The sequence below is a fragment of the Sorex fumeus genome, unplaced genomic scaffold (genome assembly GCF_029834395.1).
Source record: "Sorex fumeus unplaced genomic scaffold, SorFum_2.1 ptg000047l, whole genome shotgun sequence".
In the NCBI taxonomy this organism is placed as follows: Eukaryota; Metazoa; Chordata; class Mammalia; order Eulipotyphla; family Soricidae; genus Sorex; species Sorex fumeus.
In genome coordinates this window covers 48,168,725-48,186,756 of record NW_026606104.1, presented here as the reverse complement: position 1 = coordinate 48,186,756, position 18,032 = coordinate 48,168,725, and the positions used below count along the sequence as shown (strand labels likewise).

General features: G+C 59.5%; 1 protein-coding gene across 1 annotated transcript; it reads right to left on the bottom strand.

Annotated features, from left to right (window-relative positions):
* Positions 1–580: 580 nt before the first annotated feature.
* Positions 581–8,356, bottom strand: HPCA (hippocalcin). The gene is made up of 4 exons (XM_056123465.1): positions 8,203–8,356; positions 5,651–6,046; positions 868–973; positions 581–773 (listed from the first exon to the last, which is right to left on the bottom strand). Exons 2-4 carry the CDS (start codon positions 6,026–6,028, stop codon positions 676–678), a joined length of 582 nt encoding a protein of 193 aa, XP_055979440.1. The 5' UTR covers positions 6,029–6,046; positions 8,203–8,356; the 3' UTR covers positions 581–675.
* Between the last annotated feature and the right edge of the window lie 9,676 nt (positions 8,357–18,032).

Here is an 18,032-nt window from a genome sequence, read left to right as displayed (position 1 = left end):
CCGTGTGGATGCATGCAGCGGGGAACGGGCTCGGCGGAGGCCTGTGGGGGGGCTCAGGGCCGGCTGCCCCTCTCTCCGTGGGCCTATGAGCGTGGCTGGGGCAGGGACCACGTTCATCCGTGCGGGACAGCAGGCAGGCGGGGTGAGGGGACCCACAGCCGGGGCTGGAATCCAGGGGTGTCTTTTGCATCTTGGCCTCCAGGCCCTCCTCAAGAGCTGTGGACCTTCTGCTCCGGGACCGTGTTCCCTCCACCCCCCAACTCAGGACCCCTCTTTTCCCTCCACACACAGCCCTCCCGCAGGGCTGAAACCTGAGGGGGTGCCCTGTGGTTGGGGGCAAGAGGCCATTCCTCGTGGCTGTAGAAGTTCCACTATCTTGGGGAGAAAGGGTGTTGCTGACTGCGGGTAGACCAAGCCGGAGCCTAGGTCTCAATGGGGGTCCAAGGGTGGTATTGCCTCTGGGGGTTGGGGGCGGGGTGGGGTGGGTGCTCATTGCTTGCTTATTCGGGTCTTGGGGAGACTGCGGGGTGCCTTCATAGGCATCTCCGGAGAGTAGGCCCCCGGGGGTGCCCAGTCTGACCCCCAGCCTGGGGAGACACAAGGGGACGGAGGAAGCTGCGAGCCGGGAGAGGGCCCCGGGAAGGCTGGGGTGGGGGGGAACCTGGCTCCTCTCGCTCAGAACTGGGAGGCGCTGCTGGGGTCGCACTGCAGGAGGCGCACGATGGACGGGTCGCTTTTGGCCCCGCGGATGAACTCCTCCAGGGACAGCTTGCCTGCGGGGAGGGGGCGAAGGCGCGGTGATGGAGCGGAGCCGGCGGGGGCCGGGGTGCAGGGGAGCCCCCGCCCGCCGCGCCCCTGCCCGCTCACCGTCGTTGTTGGTGTCCATTTGGCGGAAGATTTTCTCCGTCCTCTTCTCCGGGGTCGACTCGTCCTCTGGCATCTTCATCACGGACGAAACCATCTTGTAGATGGCCTGGGGGAGCGGCAGTGGGGGGGCGGGAGTGAGAGGCGCCCACCTGGGCACCCCCACCCCCACCCCCGGGACCCGCCCCTCGGCGCGGGGGTGCGGCACGGGGCTCGGGGGATAGGGCAGTGGCCCGGGGCCGGCTGTCCGGGAGGGCTTCCCGGGAGAGGGGGGCTCTGTGCGAGGATCCCCAGGGAGACGCCCGGCGGGAAAGGCACTGCTGGCAGAGGGGTCCGCATGAGCAAAGGCGCGCCGCAGCCCGGAGCCTCCGCGGGAGCCCAGGAAGGGGGAGAGGTGGTGGGGGGCGTCGGGGCGCACACAGAGGGGAAGGGGCGCTCGTGCGGGGTAACCTGGGCCCCCGCGCAGTTTCCTAAACTCCGGGGGCTCCGCACCGCCCGCGCCCGGGAGCCGCCAGGGGGCCCTGCGCTGCGGCGTCGCGGTGGCCGCCAGGGGGCGCTCGGCCACGCCGGGCTCAGAGCAGGTACAGGGGACATTCAGCAACTGGTCAGCAGGGGAGGGGGCATCCTTAGGGCCACAGCGGCCTGGAACTCCGAAGGACACGAAGGAGATGTGTTCCCTCCATCACCACCACCGCCACCACCACAGAACGTGTGCACAAAGCGTACTGGCCTGGGGCATAGCCTGGGCTCCGGCCACCTGCAGCTCCAGGACCAGACTGCTCACGTCAGTCTTCCTGCTTTTCACTTCCGACACCTCCTCCAAGAAGCCTACCCTCTCCCACACCCTACACTTCCTCTGCTGCAAGATTTGACTTCAGCCTCCACCCTGATCTCTTCCAGCCTCTTTCCCTGGGTCTGGCCCCCGCTGCTTCTGAAAGCAATTTCCAAACACAGATCTCCACCGCCAAGTCCCTGGCCCAGCAGCCGCCCCCTCGTTCCACTCACACACAGGCCTCCCTCCAGGCCTGCCTCGCACCCAGCTCCTTCTGGATGCTGCCCCACGCTCCTTCTGCTGCCTCCCACTCCTCCTTGGGGGCTCAGCTCATACGTGCTTTCTTGGGGAGGTCCTCTCCCATCTTGGCTGGGTCAGGAACAGGGCAGCCCTAGAACTTCCCGGGAACCCCTCCCCAAAAAGCTTCATCCAGCTTCTCTTCATCCCCACCAGACAGATGCAAACTCCAGCACCCAGCCAGAGTCGCACACCCAGAACAGAGAAGACACTGTCCTCTCTAAAAGGTGTCCCCTTGCCCTCTGCACCAAGTCTGACCCATTAGTCCTTGGCATTCAAGTCATTTCATCCTCTTCCTTGCTTCCCTCACCACCATCAGCTTCCCCGGGGGTAATTCTGCCACAACCGACACCCCTGCCCCCCGTACCTTCCCAGGTTTGCGACCTGCTAGGAACCCACTAATCAGGCCACCTCCCAAGAACACTTTTTTCTTTTGGGGCCACACTCCACAATGCTCAGGGGTTACTCCTGGTTCTGCTCTCAGGAATCACACCTGGCGGTGCTTGGGGACCACATGGGATGATGAAGATCAAGCCCCAGTCAGCTGTGTGCAAGACAAGCACCCTCCCTGCTGTTCTGTCACTACGGCCAGTCCCTCCACGCAGTGTTTCTAAACCTTACAACAGTCCTGTAAAACACATCTTACAACCCTGGTTTTTTCAGAAGAAACCGAGGCTCCTGGGGCCAGGGAGAGTGCTTAAAGCGTTGGAGCATATGCTCAATTCTCAGCATTCCATGGATCACCCAAGCACTAAGCCAAGAGTAGCACCCAAGGACCACCAGGTGTGACCCCAAAACAAAACAAAACAAACCCAGGTTTCAGATGGGAATAGCAGAGATTCTGGACAGCTGCTCTGGCAGTCTGGTGGGTGACCAGTGGGAACTATAAGGTAAGACGAGCCTGGAATGAGAGCCTCATTCTGTTCATTACTTGTGTAGTCTCGGCCAAGCCACAAGCCTCAGTTTCTTGTCTGTGAAGTGGGGGAACCATATCCATGAGGACTGAAAGAGGGAGAGTCAAGGATGGAGCAACAGCGGCTGGCTTAAAGGATCAGCGTGTAGCAGCTCAGGGCTGGCACAACAGCACAGCGGGCAGGGGTTTCCCTTGCACGCAGCTGACCAGGATTTGATCTTCAGCATCCCAGTTCCCAGCACCCCTTATGGTCCTCCGGATCCACTAGGTGTAAGCCCTGAGCACAGTCGGGTGTGGCCTCAAAACAAAAGAAAGAACACAGCAGTTCATGCTGTGATCCTGACTTTCCTGCCCCATCCCGGGCCTTCCCTACCCTGCAGTCCTTGGGACTCAGATGTCACACTTACACCCTTGTCACCCAGCTGGTTCATTGTGGCCTGCATGCTTGTCTGCCCTTCCAGGGTGCCCATGGTCCGGTCACAGGGCTGAGGACTGAGCAAATGACTTCCAGAGAGGACTCCCCTGTGACAGGCTTCTCCCGGGCCTCCCAATTAATTGTCTGGAAGTGTGGTGCACTCACTGTTTCACTGGAGCCGACCTGTAATTAATCAGTTACTGGGCTCACAGAAGTCTGTCTGTGCTGGCTGGGGCCACCGGCTGCTAGAAAGGAAACCAGGCTCAGATGGCAGAGGCCAGGCAGGCAGACATCCAGGAGATGCTCAAGGAAGAGGCTGACGTGAGCCTGGCCCGCGGGGCTGAGATGGAGTGCTCTGCAGCAGGGCAGTCAACGGGGTGGTAAGACACAGATGACTCTTTAGGGTTGACAGCCCATAGCTGCCACGTGGACCCATCCACCAGGACCCCTGGGAGGCCCCGCTATTCATTAGCTACAGACTAAATACCAGGGATCAATATAAAGGCTCCCCCGATGAGAGGCAGCTACACACGGTGCTCGTTCTATTCTGGAATGGGCTAGATGGCACACTGAGACTCTGAGCAAAAAGAGAAGCCAGTGTCTGGAGTCCAGCAAGGGCCGGGCGAGCTGGAAACAGGGAGCCGTCAGCAAAGCTGAAAGAGGGAAAGGTGTGCAAGGCAGCAGGAAAGGGAAGCAGGGTTCGTGCTAAGACAGGACCACGCAGGCGCATCCCAGGGATGTTAGAAAGGCTGAGAAATACACTGCAGGAGGGAATACGCACCCCCACACCACCCTCTGTCCCTTGCCCACCTAGACCTGCATGAAGGAGGGAGGTCACAGCCTCCCCCACAGGGGAAGAACCAGAGGCTCAGCATAAAGGTGAACACAGATCTGGACAGACAAATAGAACCGAATCCTGGAGGTGGCGATGCTGGGGTGAGGGGTGGGCCTCCTGGAAGGTTTTAGAGAAAAGGTAGCAGTGTCAGACTGAAAGTGGATCCTACTGGGCCAGGGAGATAGCACAGGGGGTAAGGTGCTTGCTCTGCATTTGGCTCGCCCAGATTTTATCCCCTGGCGCTGCATGTGGTCCATCAACCCCACCAGGAGTGAGGCAGAAACACAGAGCCAGGAGAAAGCCCTGAGCACAGCTGGGTGTGGTACAAAACCAAAATGAAGCAAGAGGAAAAAGAGGGTACTTGTACCAAGAAAGGGGAATCATATTAGGTCTTTAAATCACTCCTAAGTTTAGCATCCCCTTTTTACAGTGGAACAATCCAAGAGATGGGGCCATCTCCAGAACTGATGGCCAGTTCCCTTTCAAGGAGCAGCTCTGATTGTGCTTTGTGATCTTGAGTGAAACACTTCACCTCTCTGAGTCTCAGGGAGTTGGTGTCAAGATGCACTGAGTGCATGGAGAGGTGCATCTCACTCAGCACGAGGCTCTTAGGAGTCTGCAGTCTATTGGTGGGAAGGTGATTCTGTGTACAGGGCTGAACAGAAATGTCATGCCGATGGGGTTAGAGAAAGTACTCACCTTGCATATAGGGTACCTGCCTTGCATGCAGCCGACCCGAGTTCAATCCCCAGCACCCCATATGGTCCCCCCACAGCCTTGCCTATAGCGATCCCTGAGCACAGAACCAGGAGTAAGCCCAGAGCATCACCAGGTGTGGCCCCAAAAAAACAAACAAAAAAGTCAGACTGCATCCAGATGGAACAGAGAAGGTGGAGCCAGGTGGCCCACTTACATGCTGTGTGGCTTCCAGCTAATGTCTTTACCACTTTGGGCATTCAAAGTGAGCTCATGAGTAGAGGAGAGTCAAGAAAACAAAAACTGCTCTGTGTCCTGATCTATCAAGTCATGAAAGGAAAGTCACGAAAGGCCCAAGAACCATTACAGATTGAAAGGGGCTGAAGACACGACATCTAGGCGCCATGTGGGATCCTCGGCACGAAACAAAAATAAAAGCTATAAAAACGACTGAGACAGTTGGCCAAACCGGAATATGGTCTGTACGTTAGCTAATAGCATTGCTTCTATGTTAAGTGCCCTGACTTCTCTAATCATATAATGGGTTATGTAAGAGAATGTCCCTATTCTTAGGAAAGCTAGCCTGGTGTATTGCGGGTAAAGGGTCATATTTTGGACAATGCAACATGACAGGCACCCACCACGATCAAGCACGTGAGACCTTATGCTGAAGACGGCTCAGGGTCAAGGGTAAAGGAAATTCGCCCAACTTCTCTTTCCATTGGAAATGATTGCCTAATACAGAGTTTCTAAAACAGGGTCTAAAGAATAACCCCTGGTCCTAGCTATACCGACAAGGGCGATGGGTGCCAGCTGCAGGGTGCCCGCGTCTGGCATCCTGGGGGCCCGGGCGCCCACCTGCACAATCTCCAGCATCTCCTCGCGGCTGATGTACCCGTTGCCATCCAGGTCGTACATGCTGAAGGCCCACATGAGCTTCTGCTCCAGGCGGCCCCGCGAGGTGACGCTCAGTGCGATGATGAACTCCCGGAAGTCGATGGTGCCGTCGCTGTTGGTGTCGAAGGTGCGGAAGACGTGCTCGGCGAACTTGGAGGCGTCGCCATAGGGGAAGAAGTTGGCGTAGATCTTCTTGAACTCATCCACGTTGAGGATGCCTGTGGGGCAGTCCTTGAGGAAGCCCTTGTACCACTCCTGCAGCTCCAGCTCCGAGAACTCTGTGTTCTCCCGCAGGTCCTGCAGCATCTCGGGCCGCAGCTTGCTGTTCTGCTTGCCCATGGCCGAGCCAAGTCCCACCTGGGGCCCCCAAGGGCCAAAGGACAGAAAAATAGTTAGGTCCTCCCGGTCTCTGATCGCCCTCCAGAAGGGACTCAGGTCACCAGCCTCCACTACCTCTTATTAGACCTGGGGGCCCGGCAGAGCTGGCTGGCCGCAGGTCACTCCACCTGTCCCAAACATTCTGCCTTGGTGTCCCCCCCCGCCCGGGACCTTCTACCTGCACAGGGATAGGCAGGACTCACTTTGTTTTTGAGGTCCTCAGTACCTGCCTCAGCCCTCCTGGTTTTCCTGTGTCGCCCCCACCAAGAGGAAGTCTGGGGGTTGGCCCCATTTCACAGATGAGAAGGCAAGCTGGGGTGGGGTAGGGAGAGATACTCTGCATGAGGACACACAGCCATGGAATGACAGGGCTAACCCCAGAGAAGGATGCAAAGGACTGCCACCCTACCCTGTCGGCCCTCTGGCTCCTGACATCTAGTCACCACCGCGGCCGGACAGTGGCCGCTTCCTTCTCCCACACATGGGGCCCTGGCTGCAGAGACGGACCCCAGTTCTACTCCTTCCACTGGTCTGACCTTGAGCAATTTCCTGAAACTGCCTCATCTCTGCAGTGGGGTTAGCAGTCCCCACTTTGTTCTTGTCATGGGGGTTTGCCCTCCACCCGTGAAGCCCTGGGGACACTGCCGAAATGGCCAAGTGCTGAGTACCATGGAAACGACTTACAGGAACTCAGGACCATGAAGCGACACAGGTTGATCCCCAACTCCCCAGACCTGCACCATGGGGCCAGGCCCCTTACAAGACAGCCCATACATGCCCCGGGGCCACCTGACTCCACATGCACCCTTTCCTCAGCTCCACCCCGCACATATGCTGACACACAGCACCACGCACACGTGACTTCCAAAACCCTGTGCATGAGACACGCCAGCCCACGACCTCGCAGGTCTCGCACACGCATCTTCAGCCAGCTCCCAGGCCCGCCCTGACACACAGCCAACAGCTGGGGCCACCCTCGGGCAGGCATCCTGGCTAATTTCTTTTATTTTTTTCCCCCATAGGGACTGCCAAGTCCCGGGAGAGGGAGCTGCTGCCATTCCTAGACTAGGATTCCCTCTTCCAGGGACATCCCTCCCCAGCCAGGCACCCCCACCCCAACCCTCACCTTTCATGGAGTCCCGAAAGGCTCCCAGGTCAGAAGGTCAGAGGGGTGAGGTCTGGGGGGGACAGTGGGGAGCCAACAGGGACAGTTTGGGGCAGGGGTTGCAGGGGTGTGTGCAGGTGACACCGCAAGCCCCCTCCTACGGCCACACAAGCTTGGGACTGTGAGAGTGGCGTGAGAGGCTTTGTTGTGTGTGTACGAATCTGCGTCCATGGGTGAGGTGTCAGCTCACGCGTGTGCTCACGCATGTATGCGTTCTGGGTTCGGCACTGCATTTGTCTCCCCGCAGGTTTCCATCCATGTGTGGCGTGCGCACATATGTAAGCTGGCACGCACCCATCGCGGGGAGGGGGAGGGCCTGTTGGGGACCTGTGCCCGTCCCCGGCATGCGTGCTTCTGCAAGTTGGTGACCCTCCTTCCTAAACGGCCTCTTCTGCCCCAGGCTGAGGCGCCACTAAACAAGTGTGTGGGAGGGGACTGAGGAAATGTATGGGGCTGGGGCGCCAGTGTGTCCCTTAGTCCCCTCCTGGAGGTCCAGGGAACTGGGTCATGGGGCGGGGGCAGAGAGAGCTGCGCTGGGCAGGGGAGGTCCTCCGGAGCCCCCTCCCGCGGCCCCCCTCAGAGTTGCCCCTCCCAGCTGGAAGACTTGGAAAGGAAGGTGGCCCGGCGCTGTGCTCTCCGCACAGACCCCCAGCCCGCACCCTGGGAAGGAGCCCGCAGCTCGCCCTGAGAAGCGCGCCCCGAGCCCGCCTTCCCACCTCGTCCGGGCTGCCGCCCGCCGAGCCCCCCGCCTCGATGCTGGCAGCCCCGGGCGCGACTCCTCGCGCTGGCCACTGCGCGGTCAGGACCCTGGAGAGCGCCACGCGCTGCCCCGGGGGAGCCCCTCCTGCCCGCGCCCGCGGAGGGATGGTCGGCGGAAGGCGCGGGGCTGGGGAGCCCTGGACGCAGCCCCTCCCCCCCAGACGCCCCCTCCCCACATCCCCCAACCCCGGCCCGAGCGGCCCCCACTCACCCAGCGATGCGGAGACACCGACTGCGCAGGGAAGGCGGTGCGGCTGCGGCGCGCGGCGGCAGAGGCGGCCGGAGGGCGGGCGGGGGGCGGGGGCGGGGCCTGCGAGGGAGACGCCCCGCGGCGCTCACCCGGAGCCCCGCCCCCGGGGTCCAGGCCCCGCCCCCAGGGGTCCCGGCCCGCCCTCTGGCCGCAGACCCAGCCTTAGGCCCCGCCCCCAAGCCGCAAACCCGGCGCCAGGCCCCGCCCCCGGTTCCCGGCCCCGCCCCCTGCCCTGCCCGCGCGGCCGCGGGACGCCCTCCCGCCCTCGCCCCCTCATCGAAGGGCGCCCCGCCGGCGCGGGAGGACCCAGACTCCCAGCTCTCCGGCACCTAGATACGGGTCGCGCCGAGGAGGGGGTCCATCGCCGAGTGAACGGCCTTCCTAAGCCGGGGACACCCGCCTCCCGTCGCCTCGCCAGTTGCACCTGGACGCGGAGCGCCCAGCGGCCCCCTCCAGGCCCCCGCGTTCCACTCCTGAGCAGACGGGGCGGGGGGCTCCGCGGGGAGAGGCAGCGCCCCCTGCTCCAGTGGATGACGCCCGGCGGGCTTGGCAGACACACCCCCCGTCCGCCCCCGGGTTTGGAGAACCCGCCCCGGCTGCGGCCGGGATCCCCGCAGGACCCCTGGGGACCCCAGCCCCGCCCTGATCTCAGCTGCCCTCCCCATCCCGCCTCCAGCCACGCCGAGCTGGGGCTAGGAGCCCAGGTCCCCCGCCGCCTCCTGAACAGCCCTGCCCAGTCTCTGGCCGCATCCCAGAGTAGGGGCTGCTCGGCCGCCACCCCGACCCGCGCCGCGCCTAGGAGCAGCCCCACATCAGGGCCTGAGGGTTTTCCCTGTCTCCGTTGCCCTTCCCGGTGCCCTTCACGGCAGAGCAGAAGGTTCAGGGACTTCTCCGGCTCTCTCGCAGCTCGTGAGTGGAGGCGTGAACTTGAACCCTGTGCCCTCATCCGTTCATTGCTCTCTTACAGCAGTGGGTCATGGGAGTTGGAGGTGGCGGAAGATACAAGTCATTTCTAGAACAGAGAAAATCGGGATCCATGAATGGAGACGCACGGTGGCAATGCTTGGGGCCATGCCAAGGACTGTAGGTTTTAGAATTGGGGGTGGCGGGGGCGCGCCAGAAGCAGTGCTCTGGCCTGTGCTGGAGGGAACATGTCGTATTGGAGGTGGGACCTCGGTCTTCTGCATGAATAGCAGGCACTCCGCCTCCTCCCTTTTTGGGGGGTGGGTCTGGGCCACACCCACTATGCTCAGGAATAACTCCTGGCTCTGTGCTTTGGATCACTCCTGGTGAGACTCAGGGGAACATATGGGGTGCTAGGGATCAAACGTAGGTCCAACATGTGCAAGGCAAGCGCCTTACCCCCTGTACTATCTCTCTTGTCTCCTTCACCCACCTTTGAGCTATGAAGGCCGCGGGCGAGGAGGATTCAGCGTTCAGAGTCAGCCTTTCTAAGCTGGGAACCTCGTCTGTGCCCATCGTGCCTGTCCCAACTGGGCATAGCGCTGGAGGGGGGGCATCCAAGCATCCAAGGTGGCTCCAGCCACCCCCCCCCCCGGGCCCCTGCACCTCCACTCGGGAACAAAGCTGGGGAGTTTTGAGGGAAGGGCAGCGCCCCAGGACTGCAGGTTCTATTCCAGGGGAGCCAGTAGGGGACTTTGAGCAGAGGGGAAGAGCAAGCTTGCAAGCTTTCTGCCCGGAGCCCACTTGGAGGCCAGGGGCACGGGCGGGAGCCAGGCCCTGCAGAGATAAACCCGGCACCAGACAGGGCCTGCTTTGGCTTGGAAGGTGAGCCCATAACGTTTGCTTTCTGCCTGGATAGCTCCTTCCAGCTCGGGGGTAAGGGGGGAACCCTCTGAGATAACCCCCCCCTGCCCCCAGTTTCCCAGTCTGAGCCCCAGGTGACTAAAGGCTGGCATTACTCCCTGCTCCTGGGGAGTGGGGCTGTGGGGTGGGGGGCAGCTGGGCCCTTCAGAACACCAGTTTCTCTGTGTGCCTTGGCTCTGGCGTTGGGACCCCCTGTCTGGTGAGAGACGCCAGACATGTGTGGGTGGTTCCCAGCTGCCTCCTGCAGGAGGACCTGGGGGCAGGGAGAGACTTGCTGCTTCGCTCAACACCACCCTGCCACCCGTCCTCCCCCCACCTCACTTCCTCCCGCTCCCAGGGAGCACCGTGTGCTTGGGGTAGAAGAGGGGCCAGCCCTGCCGCCCCACCCCAGCTCGCCCCTGTTTTCTTCCTCTGCCTGCCTGATGCTGGCACCCTCCACTCTTCTGGAGCCTCCTGCCCACTGTGTCCAGTCTCAGCACACACACACCCCCACCACACACACACTGCACTGCTCCCACTCTCTTCCCCCAGCTCCCTCTGCTCACAGGACCCCCTGACTAGATGCATCCTCTCTCCCTAGAGAAAGGAGCTCTGAAGGCAGGACCCTGTCTCCTCCTCACCCAACACCCCCCCCCTTTCACTTTCCTGCTCTCTGCTTGAGTAGGGTGAAACTTAATTCACTCCACCCCTCCCCCCCACCCTCACACCATCCCATGGCTCAGCCGCTTCTCTCCTCCCTGGAACCCAAGCAGCACAGTAGCCCCCCAGGAACCAAAGGGTAAGGGGCTCCCCAAACTTCACATCAAGGCCTGAGGTCCAAGACCTCCTGCTCTAAGGCCCTGGGTTGCCGTCAGGGGACGGCCCTGCAATTTTCTAGGACCTTGGCTGTCTCTCCCCTTTCTGAAGGGAAAAGCCCATTCCGAGGGCCCTGCCAAGTGCACCCAGGGCAAGCCTGTGACCTGGCTTCCCCAGGCCGAGCACCGGGAGGTCCAGCGACGGAAAGCCCTCTCTAATTTGTTTTAATGAAGGCCTACTCAGGATGGGGTGGGGAGGGGGCTCACTAGTGAGAGTCAGCCCCCAGCACATGAGACTGAGACAAGCGGTGGGGGAGGGAGGAGAGACGGAGTGTAGAGGGGAAGAGGGATGGAGAGAGAAAGCCAGCAGAGGGCAGGGTCTCTCAAAAGGGGTGCGGGCACAAGTCCCAGGGAAAGGCGTGTTCCCGGCATCGGGGAGCAAGCTGAGAGCTCATCAGAGGAATAGACTAGCTCCTGGGGTATCATTTGGGCACCTGCTGTATGCACACATCACCTTACAGTGTCGCCAGGTACTGCCCAAGTCCTGCAGCATCACTGGCGTGACCATTTCACAGATGAGGAGACTGAGGCTCTGAGAAGCTAGGTCACCTGCCTGACATGACACAGCACGAAGGTGCCTGAGATGGTATTTGAAGGCAGGTCTCTGTGACTCACGAGCCCAGGCCTCTCCCTGGAAGCCTCAGGGGGAGGTGGGTGGAGGTAGTCCCTCCCCATCCCCCTCAGAGGCCCGGCCCCACCTCCCTTCTTTGGTCCCAAATGGTTTGGAAAATCCTGATGGGAGCAGATGGTGGGGACAGATGGAAGGAAAAGCATCTCAGAGCAGAATTACACAAACAAACATTGATAAAGTGATTAAAGCCTCAAGCCACCCCTTCCCAAAGAACCTGGTCCACCTGAGCCCGGAGTACCGTGGCTCTGAAGGTGGGGATCTGGGGGCCTGTGGATGGCTCACACCTTCGCCCCACTGATCCCAGCTTCTGCCCAGCCCCCCTCAACGCCGGGGACCACCCCCGGACCAGAGCCCAGGGTGGCACAGCTGCCAGGAGCACAGCCCGGGAGGGGGAGGGGGGTGGCTGTTCCCAAAGGAGCTGGGCCCTGAGGAACAGAACAGGGGGTGGCTGGCGGTGCTAGGCTGGTCCTGGGAAGGAGGGGAAAGACTTGCGGTGAGGTTGGGGGTCCCTCTGCCACCCACCCTGATCACACAGCTGTTCTGTGGTCCTTCCCCAGCCCCGCTGTCCTCCCTCCCCATTGCCCACCTCAGAAGGAGGTCACAAGGGTCTTTGCCCCTGGGAGCTTCACTTCCTGATCTGTGCCGTGGAAATGGCCTTTTGCAAGGGCCAGAGTGGGGGGTAAGTGAGAGGAGACCTGTAAATGAGGAGTACCGAGGGCCTGATGCTGTGGGCTCGGGAGGGAATGCGTGGTCTGGAGGCACCAGCACTTCTGCTGGTTGGGGCCTGCCCCTCTACCTGCTGAGCGGAAGTTGGGGTGGAAGATCTGGCCCCACATCGGCAGGGTCCCCAGAGAAGAGCACCAAAGCCCGCCTGGTGAAGACAGCTGTTCTCTCTGTGCAACCCAGAATCAGACACCCCGAAGAAGAGAGAAAGGGGCTCATCTTTCCTGGGCCCTCAGCACGAACCTGCAGACTTTCAGCGGACAGACTCTGAGAACAGGCCTCAGCTTAACCAAGTCGGCCAAGCACGCCCCTCTGAGGCTTCTCCACAAAGCCCACCCTGTGGCTGCTTCAGGAACTGACTTCCAGGGGCCCCGACCCACCTTCACCCCCCCCACCTCCATTCTCATCTCTTCCTCCTCATCACACACCTGCTTCCTCCCTGGTCAGCTTGCCCAGAGGCCCCCCCACACCCCAGCCGCCCCTCCGCCTGATTGTCCAGTCGGGTCCTCTTACCCTCTCCTGCCGTGTTCCGGACATCAGTCCCCTTCCTCCCTGCATAATAACCATCCAGGGCCTCCCGCCTCCTTCCTTTCCTCTGAAAACTCCCAATGGCCCAGCCCCTCCCCAACAAATGTCTGGAGTCGCCCCACACCACATGAAGGGACTCAAAATTAAGAAGCAGGGCTTCCCTGGCCCCCCTCGACTCTCCTTGGGTTTTTTTTTTTTTACTTTTTGGGTAATACCCGGTGATGCACAGGGGTTACTCCTGGCTCTGCCCTCAGGAGTTACTCCTGGCAGTGCTCAGGGGACCATATGGGATGCTGGGAATCGAACCCGGGTTGGCTGTGTGCAAGGCAAATGCCCTACCTGCTGTGCTATCTCTCCAGCCCCTCTCCTTGGGTCTTAAGAGAGTGGGAGAGGCGGTGGGCGGTGGATTGAGGTGATGCAGGAAGTCAGGTCAGGACCCTCACCTAGCCCCATCATCCTTCTCCTTCTGCTGATGGAAATAGCTGCAGGCAGGCAGGGCCACCAGGGCCACCACGGCTTACTTGCACTCATCCCTTCTAGAGAAGCACTTGGGTCTCCCCTTCCATTCTTTCTTGTTGGAGGTTTGTTTGGTTGACCATTTGAAAATTGTTCCCAGGTTCCCAGCAAATGGAGAGGTGGTTCTTGGTACAATGGGCATTGCCTAGTGTTCGTTCATGTATAGCATTGCCTGCGATCTGCCTGGGTGCATTACAGCCTGCTCAGAGGGCACTGGAGACCTGGGTCCAAATTTTAAGAGTCAGGAATTGAGGTCAGGCAGATAGTTCAGGCAATAGAGCACACGCCTAGCATGTGTGATCTCCTGAGTTTCATCCCAGGTCCTATGTCACCACAGAGGATCTCCTGAGTTTCATCCCAGGTCCTATGTCACACCCAACACCACATGTTGGGTGTGAGCCCTGCCAAAAGAAGCTCTTGAGGGGCAGGGGGAAGGGAGCAGAGAAAAAAACGTGCATAGAATTAAGCACTTGTATTTTGTGGGGGTTAATTATTTATTTTGCGGGGTGGGGTTAGTGCTTCGGTCACATCTGGCAGTGGTAAGGGCTTCCTACTGGCTCTTTGCTCAGGGATCACTCTTGGCAGGGCTTCTGGCACCCCACATGGGGTGCTGGGGATCAAACCTGGGTTGGCTATATGCAAGGCAACAGCCCTAACCTCTGTGCTATTGCTCTGGCCCCGACTTGTCTTGTATCCTTGATACCACTGTATATGCCCCCGCCAAGACCCTTCAGGAGTGATTCCTGAGCACAGAAGCAGGAGGAAGCCCTGAGGACTACTGGGTATGGTCCAAAGAAGCAAAAGTAAAGACAAACAAACAAGGTTGGCTTGGAGTTGGAGAGATCAGTCAGGGGGCTGAGGCCCAGTGGACTTGCTGGAGGTCTGGGTGTGATTCCAGGCAACAAAGGTGCTGAGAACACTGCTGGGAGCAACCCCTTAAGGACAGGGCTAGGGGACGGCCTAGAGCATCGCTGGGTATGGCCAAAATCCAAAAGAGAAGTAAAAAGTTGAATTGTGTCCATCCGTGCTTTCATTGAAGTTTAATACACTGACAGAGAGAAATGGAAAATTGTGATGCAGAATGCAGAATATTCTCAGAGCCATTTGTAAAGAAGTCTAAGAATTTGTTTTAACAAATAAATTGAAATTTTGTTTGCTTGTTTTCGGGCCACACGCAGCTGTGCTCAGGAGCTACTCTCGGTGCTTGGGGGTGTCTCCTGGTGGTGCTCAGGAAACCCTACGTGGTACTCGGGATAAAACCTGGGCACCAAACCATACACACTCTGGCCCACTGAGCTCTTTTCACTCCTGAAAACTATTTTTCTGATTTTTTTTTCTTTTGGGGTCACACCCGGTGATGCACAGGGGTTACTCTTGGCTCTGCACCCAGGAATTACCCCTGGCAGTGCTCAGTGGACCATATGGGATGCTGGGAATCAAACCCAGGTCGGCCACGTGCAAGGCAAACTCCCTACCTGCTGTGCTATTGATCCAGCCTCAATCCTGAGAAATATTTTTTAAAAGAAAATCCTTCCTTGGGGCCTGGAGCCATAGTATAGTGGGTAGGGCACGTCCCTGACACTTCCCAAGCCAGGTTCAATTCCCAGCACCCCATGGTCCCCTGAGTACAGACAGGAATGATCCTTGAGCACAGAGCCAGGAGTGAGCACTGAGTACCACTGCGTGTGGCCTAAAAAAACAAAAGAACAAATAAGAATTGTTCCTAACCTGGATTCTGCCGCCCAGAGGCTTTGACAGCTCAGCTCTGCCCAAGGATCGCCAGGATGAAGGATGAGCCCCAGCTCTGGGTGACCCCTTCCAGGCTACTTCTCTCCACCTTGAAAAGTGGCCAATGTCCCAGGCCCTCTACGAGAATCCTTGTGGGGGGCCCAGGACATGGGGGCTGGCCCAGCAGAGTGGGGCACAGCGCTGGCCCCTGCATCATCCTGGAACCTCAGCTCTCTGTGGAAACTCTGCTGCTCACAGGGCTGCCACCTGGGGAAACTCAGTCCCCTGGAGACAGGAACCCTCAGAGGGATGAAAGGTGATTTTCTGGCTTCAGGCTCTGCTGGCACCTGCCACCGGCAGATTTCTCAGAGGAGACAGAGGTGAAGGATCAAGAGCTGAAGTTCCCAGTCTGAGTCTGCATGGGTTATAGCCATCCCCGGTGGCACCCAACGTTGTTACCCAAAACCCCTCCTGGGCCAGGATGTCTTGCAGAAGTGGGGGCTTCCCAGTGGATTCAGAGAAACCCAGAGCCCCAGAACCCAGTCCCAGAGGCCGACGTGGCCATGTCCCTCGGGCCTCATGCCTCTGATCTACCTCCCTCGCTGGGAAGACAGGGTCAGCTCTTCCTGAGGCTGGGGATTGCCTCTGTGTTTCCATGGCAACGGTGAACAGAGGAGCCTCCTTAATCGCTGCAGGAATGCACGCAGCACCTGCAAGGATGCATGTGCCCGTGAATTCTGCGATGGGTATTCTCGGATTCACGCACGCAAGTGCAGCACACTCACCCCATGTCTGCACATGGCATACATTCCCTGCCCCAGTGAACATGCACGCACACTCTTGCACACGCAGGCACACACCCCACGCGCCTGCTCACCCAGCTGTGAGCCCAGACATCATTCAGCCTGCTGCAGTTCTCTCTTCCCGCGCCCGTGGCCCTCTGGGGTGGGGTGGGGACAAGGAAAGCCTGGGGGAAATGAGGGGGCTTCCACGTCCAAATGTTCCCTGCCTCTCTGTCTCCAAGTCCTTACCGTTCCATCTTTCCCTTTCACATCAAAAGCATCTCTGGGGGGGGAGGGGGATATGGAGCAATAGCACAGCAGGTAGGGCTTTTGCCTTGTACGCGGCTGACCCGGGTTCGATTCCCGGCATCCCGTATGGTCCCCTGAGCACTGCCAGGAGTAATTCCTGAGTGCATCAGCCAGGAATAACCCCTGTGCATCGCCGGGTGTGACCCAAAAAGAAAAAAAGGGGAAAAAAAAGCATCTCTGGATGCAGCTACTGCCTCACTAACTCAAGTCCCAGCAGGGAGGCCGAGAGAAGGGAGGCCAGCTCAGAGAGGCAGAGAACTTGCCCGAGGCACGCAGAAAGCCTGAATTTGAGGCCAGGGCTGTTTGGCTTCTGCCCTCTCTACCAGACCCCTGAGGCCCAGCAAATTTGTTGGGGCGGGAGGGCAGCTTGGGGGGGTGTTGAGGCAGTCAGCTAGAGTACACTGAGGTTCCTGGGCTTGCAGCTCTGGGGGCCCCATTCTCTCCTTGGCCTCAGTCAGTCCCAGGGCCCTCCTCCACGCTCTGTGTTCAGGAGTTTCTCCCCACAGTGCTCTGTCCTTAGGGGACCAGATGGTGCTGGGGTTGGAACCAAGCCTCTGGCAGGCACAGCGCCTCCCGTCCTTGAGTTTTCTACATCATCTCTCTGCTGCAGCCCTTCCTTCATTCTTTCCTATCCTTTTCTTTTCTTCTTTTTTTTTCTTTTGGTGGGGACCACCCACAGTGCTCAGGGCTTACTCCTGGCTCTGGGCTCAGGAATAACTCACAGCAGGGCTCAGAATTGGGGATTAAAACTGGGTCTGCTACATGCAAGGCTAGTTAGTATAGTTAGTACCTTCCTCACCCTACGTATAATAGCTCAGGTTCCAGCCATTTTTTAAATTTTATATTTGGACCACACCTGGAGAGGCTCAGGAATTACTCCTGGCTCCGCACTCAGGAATTAGTCCTGACGGTGCTCAGGGGACCATATGGGATGCTGAAAATTGAACCCAGGTTGGCCACATGCAAGGCAAACACCCTACTCACTGTATTATTGCTCTAGCCCCCAGGTCTCAGCCACTCTTGAGAGGAGGCCCTGAGCCCAGCGGAGGATCCCCTTCCTCTACCTTCTTCCCAGGCAGCAGAAAAGGAAGTTGGAATTGCAGGAATGAGAGTCCTTGGCCTGTCCCTGGGGCTCACCTTCCTCCAGCACAGCAGGAACCCGACTGCAGGGGCCTGGCTCCTGACCCCGCAGGCCCTGGGGAAACAAGGGGGCCTGAGCCGGAGGCTAGGCCAGCCACCCACAGGGGCCACTCTCTGCTAGCTGCCGGGAGGGAGGGAACTCCTGGTCACTGGTGGCATCCCAGGCCAGCAGGCGCCGGATGCTCCTTGGCGAGGAGATTCAGGCTGGACTGTGACTGTGCCCTGCATCATGGTCCTTCTTACTGTCGTCATAGCGACCACTGATTGGCTGCCTGCCCTTTATGTCAGCCACTTTAAGATAAAATACAAGTGTCACCACGGCTAATAAAAATAGCATCTGTGTGTGTGAGCCTCCTTGCCTCCTCCCAGAACCTGGAGAGGCAGACGCTGTGATGGGGAAACTGAGGCTCAGAGCAGCCCAGTGATGTTCTGGATGTGCCTGTGAGGACCCCAGGAGCTTGCTGGGCTTGGCAGGAGGGAGAAGCAGGAGGCAGGGCAGTGCCCAGCGCAGCTCCGGCCCTGGAGACGCCACCACAACTCTGACCAAGCAGCTGCCCTCTGCTGGCCATGCCCAGAGCCACGGCCTCAGGATGAGGGAGTCCTTGGAGGAGTTGGGCGAGGGGGAGTGACCCTCTGACCTCAGGCCTCTGGGCACTTGAGGCTCCCAACCTGGTCCAGGCTGAGCTGAGTCTGAGCCTGAGGACTAAGCCTTCCAGGCCCTGGAGGGGCGGAGATGCCTCTTCCTGCCATAGC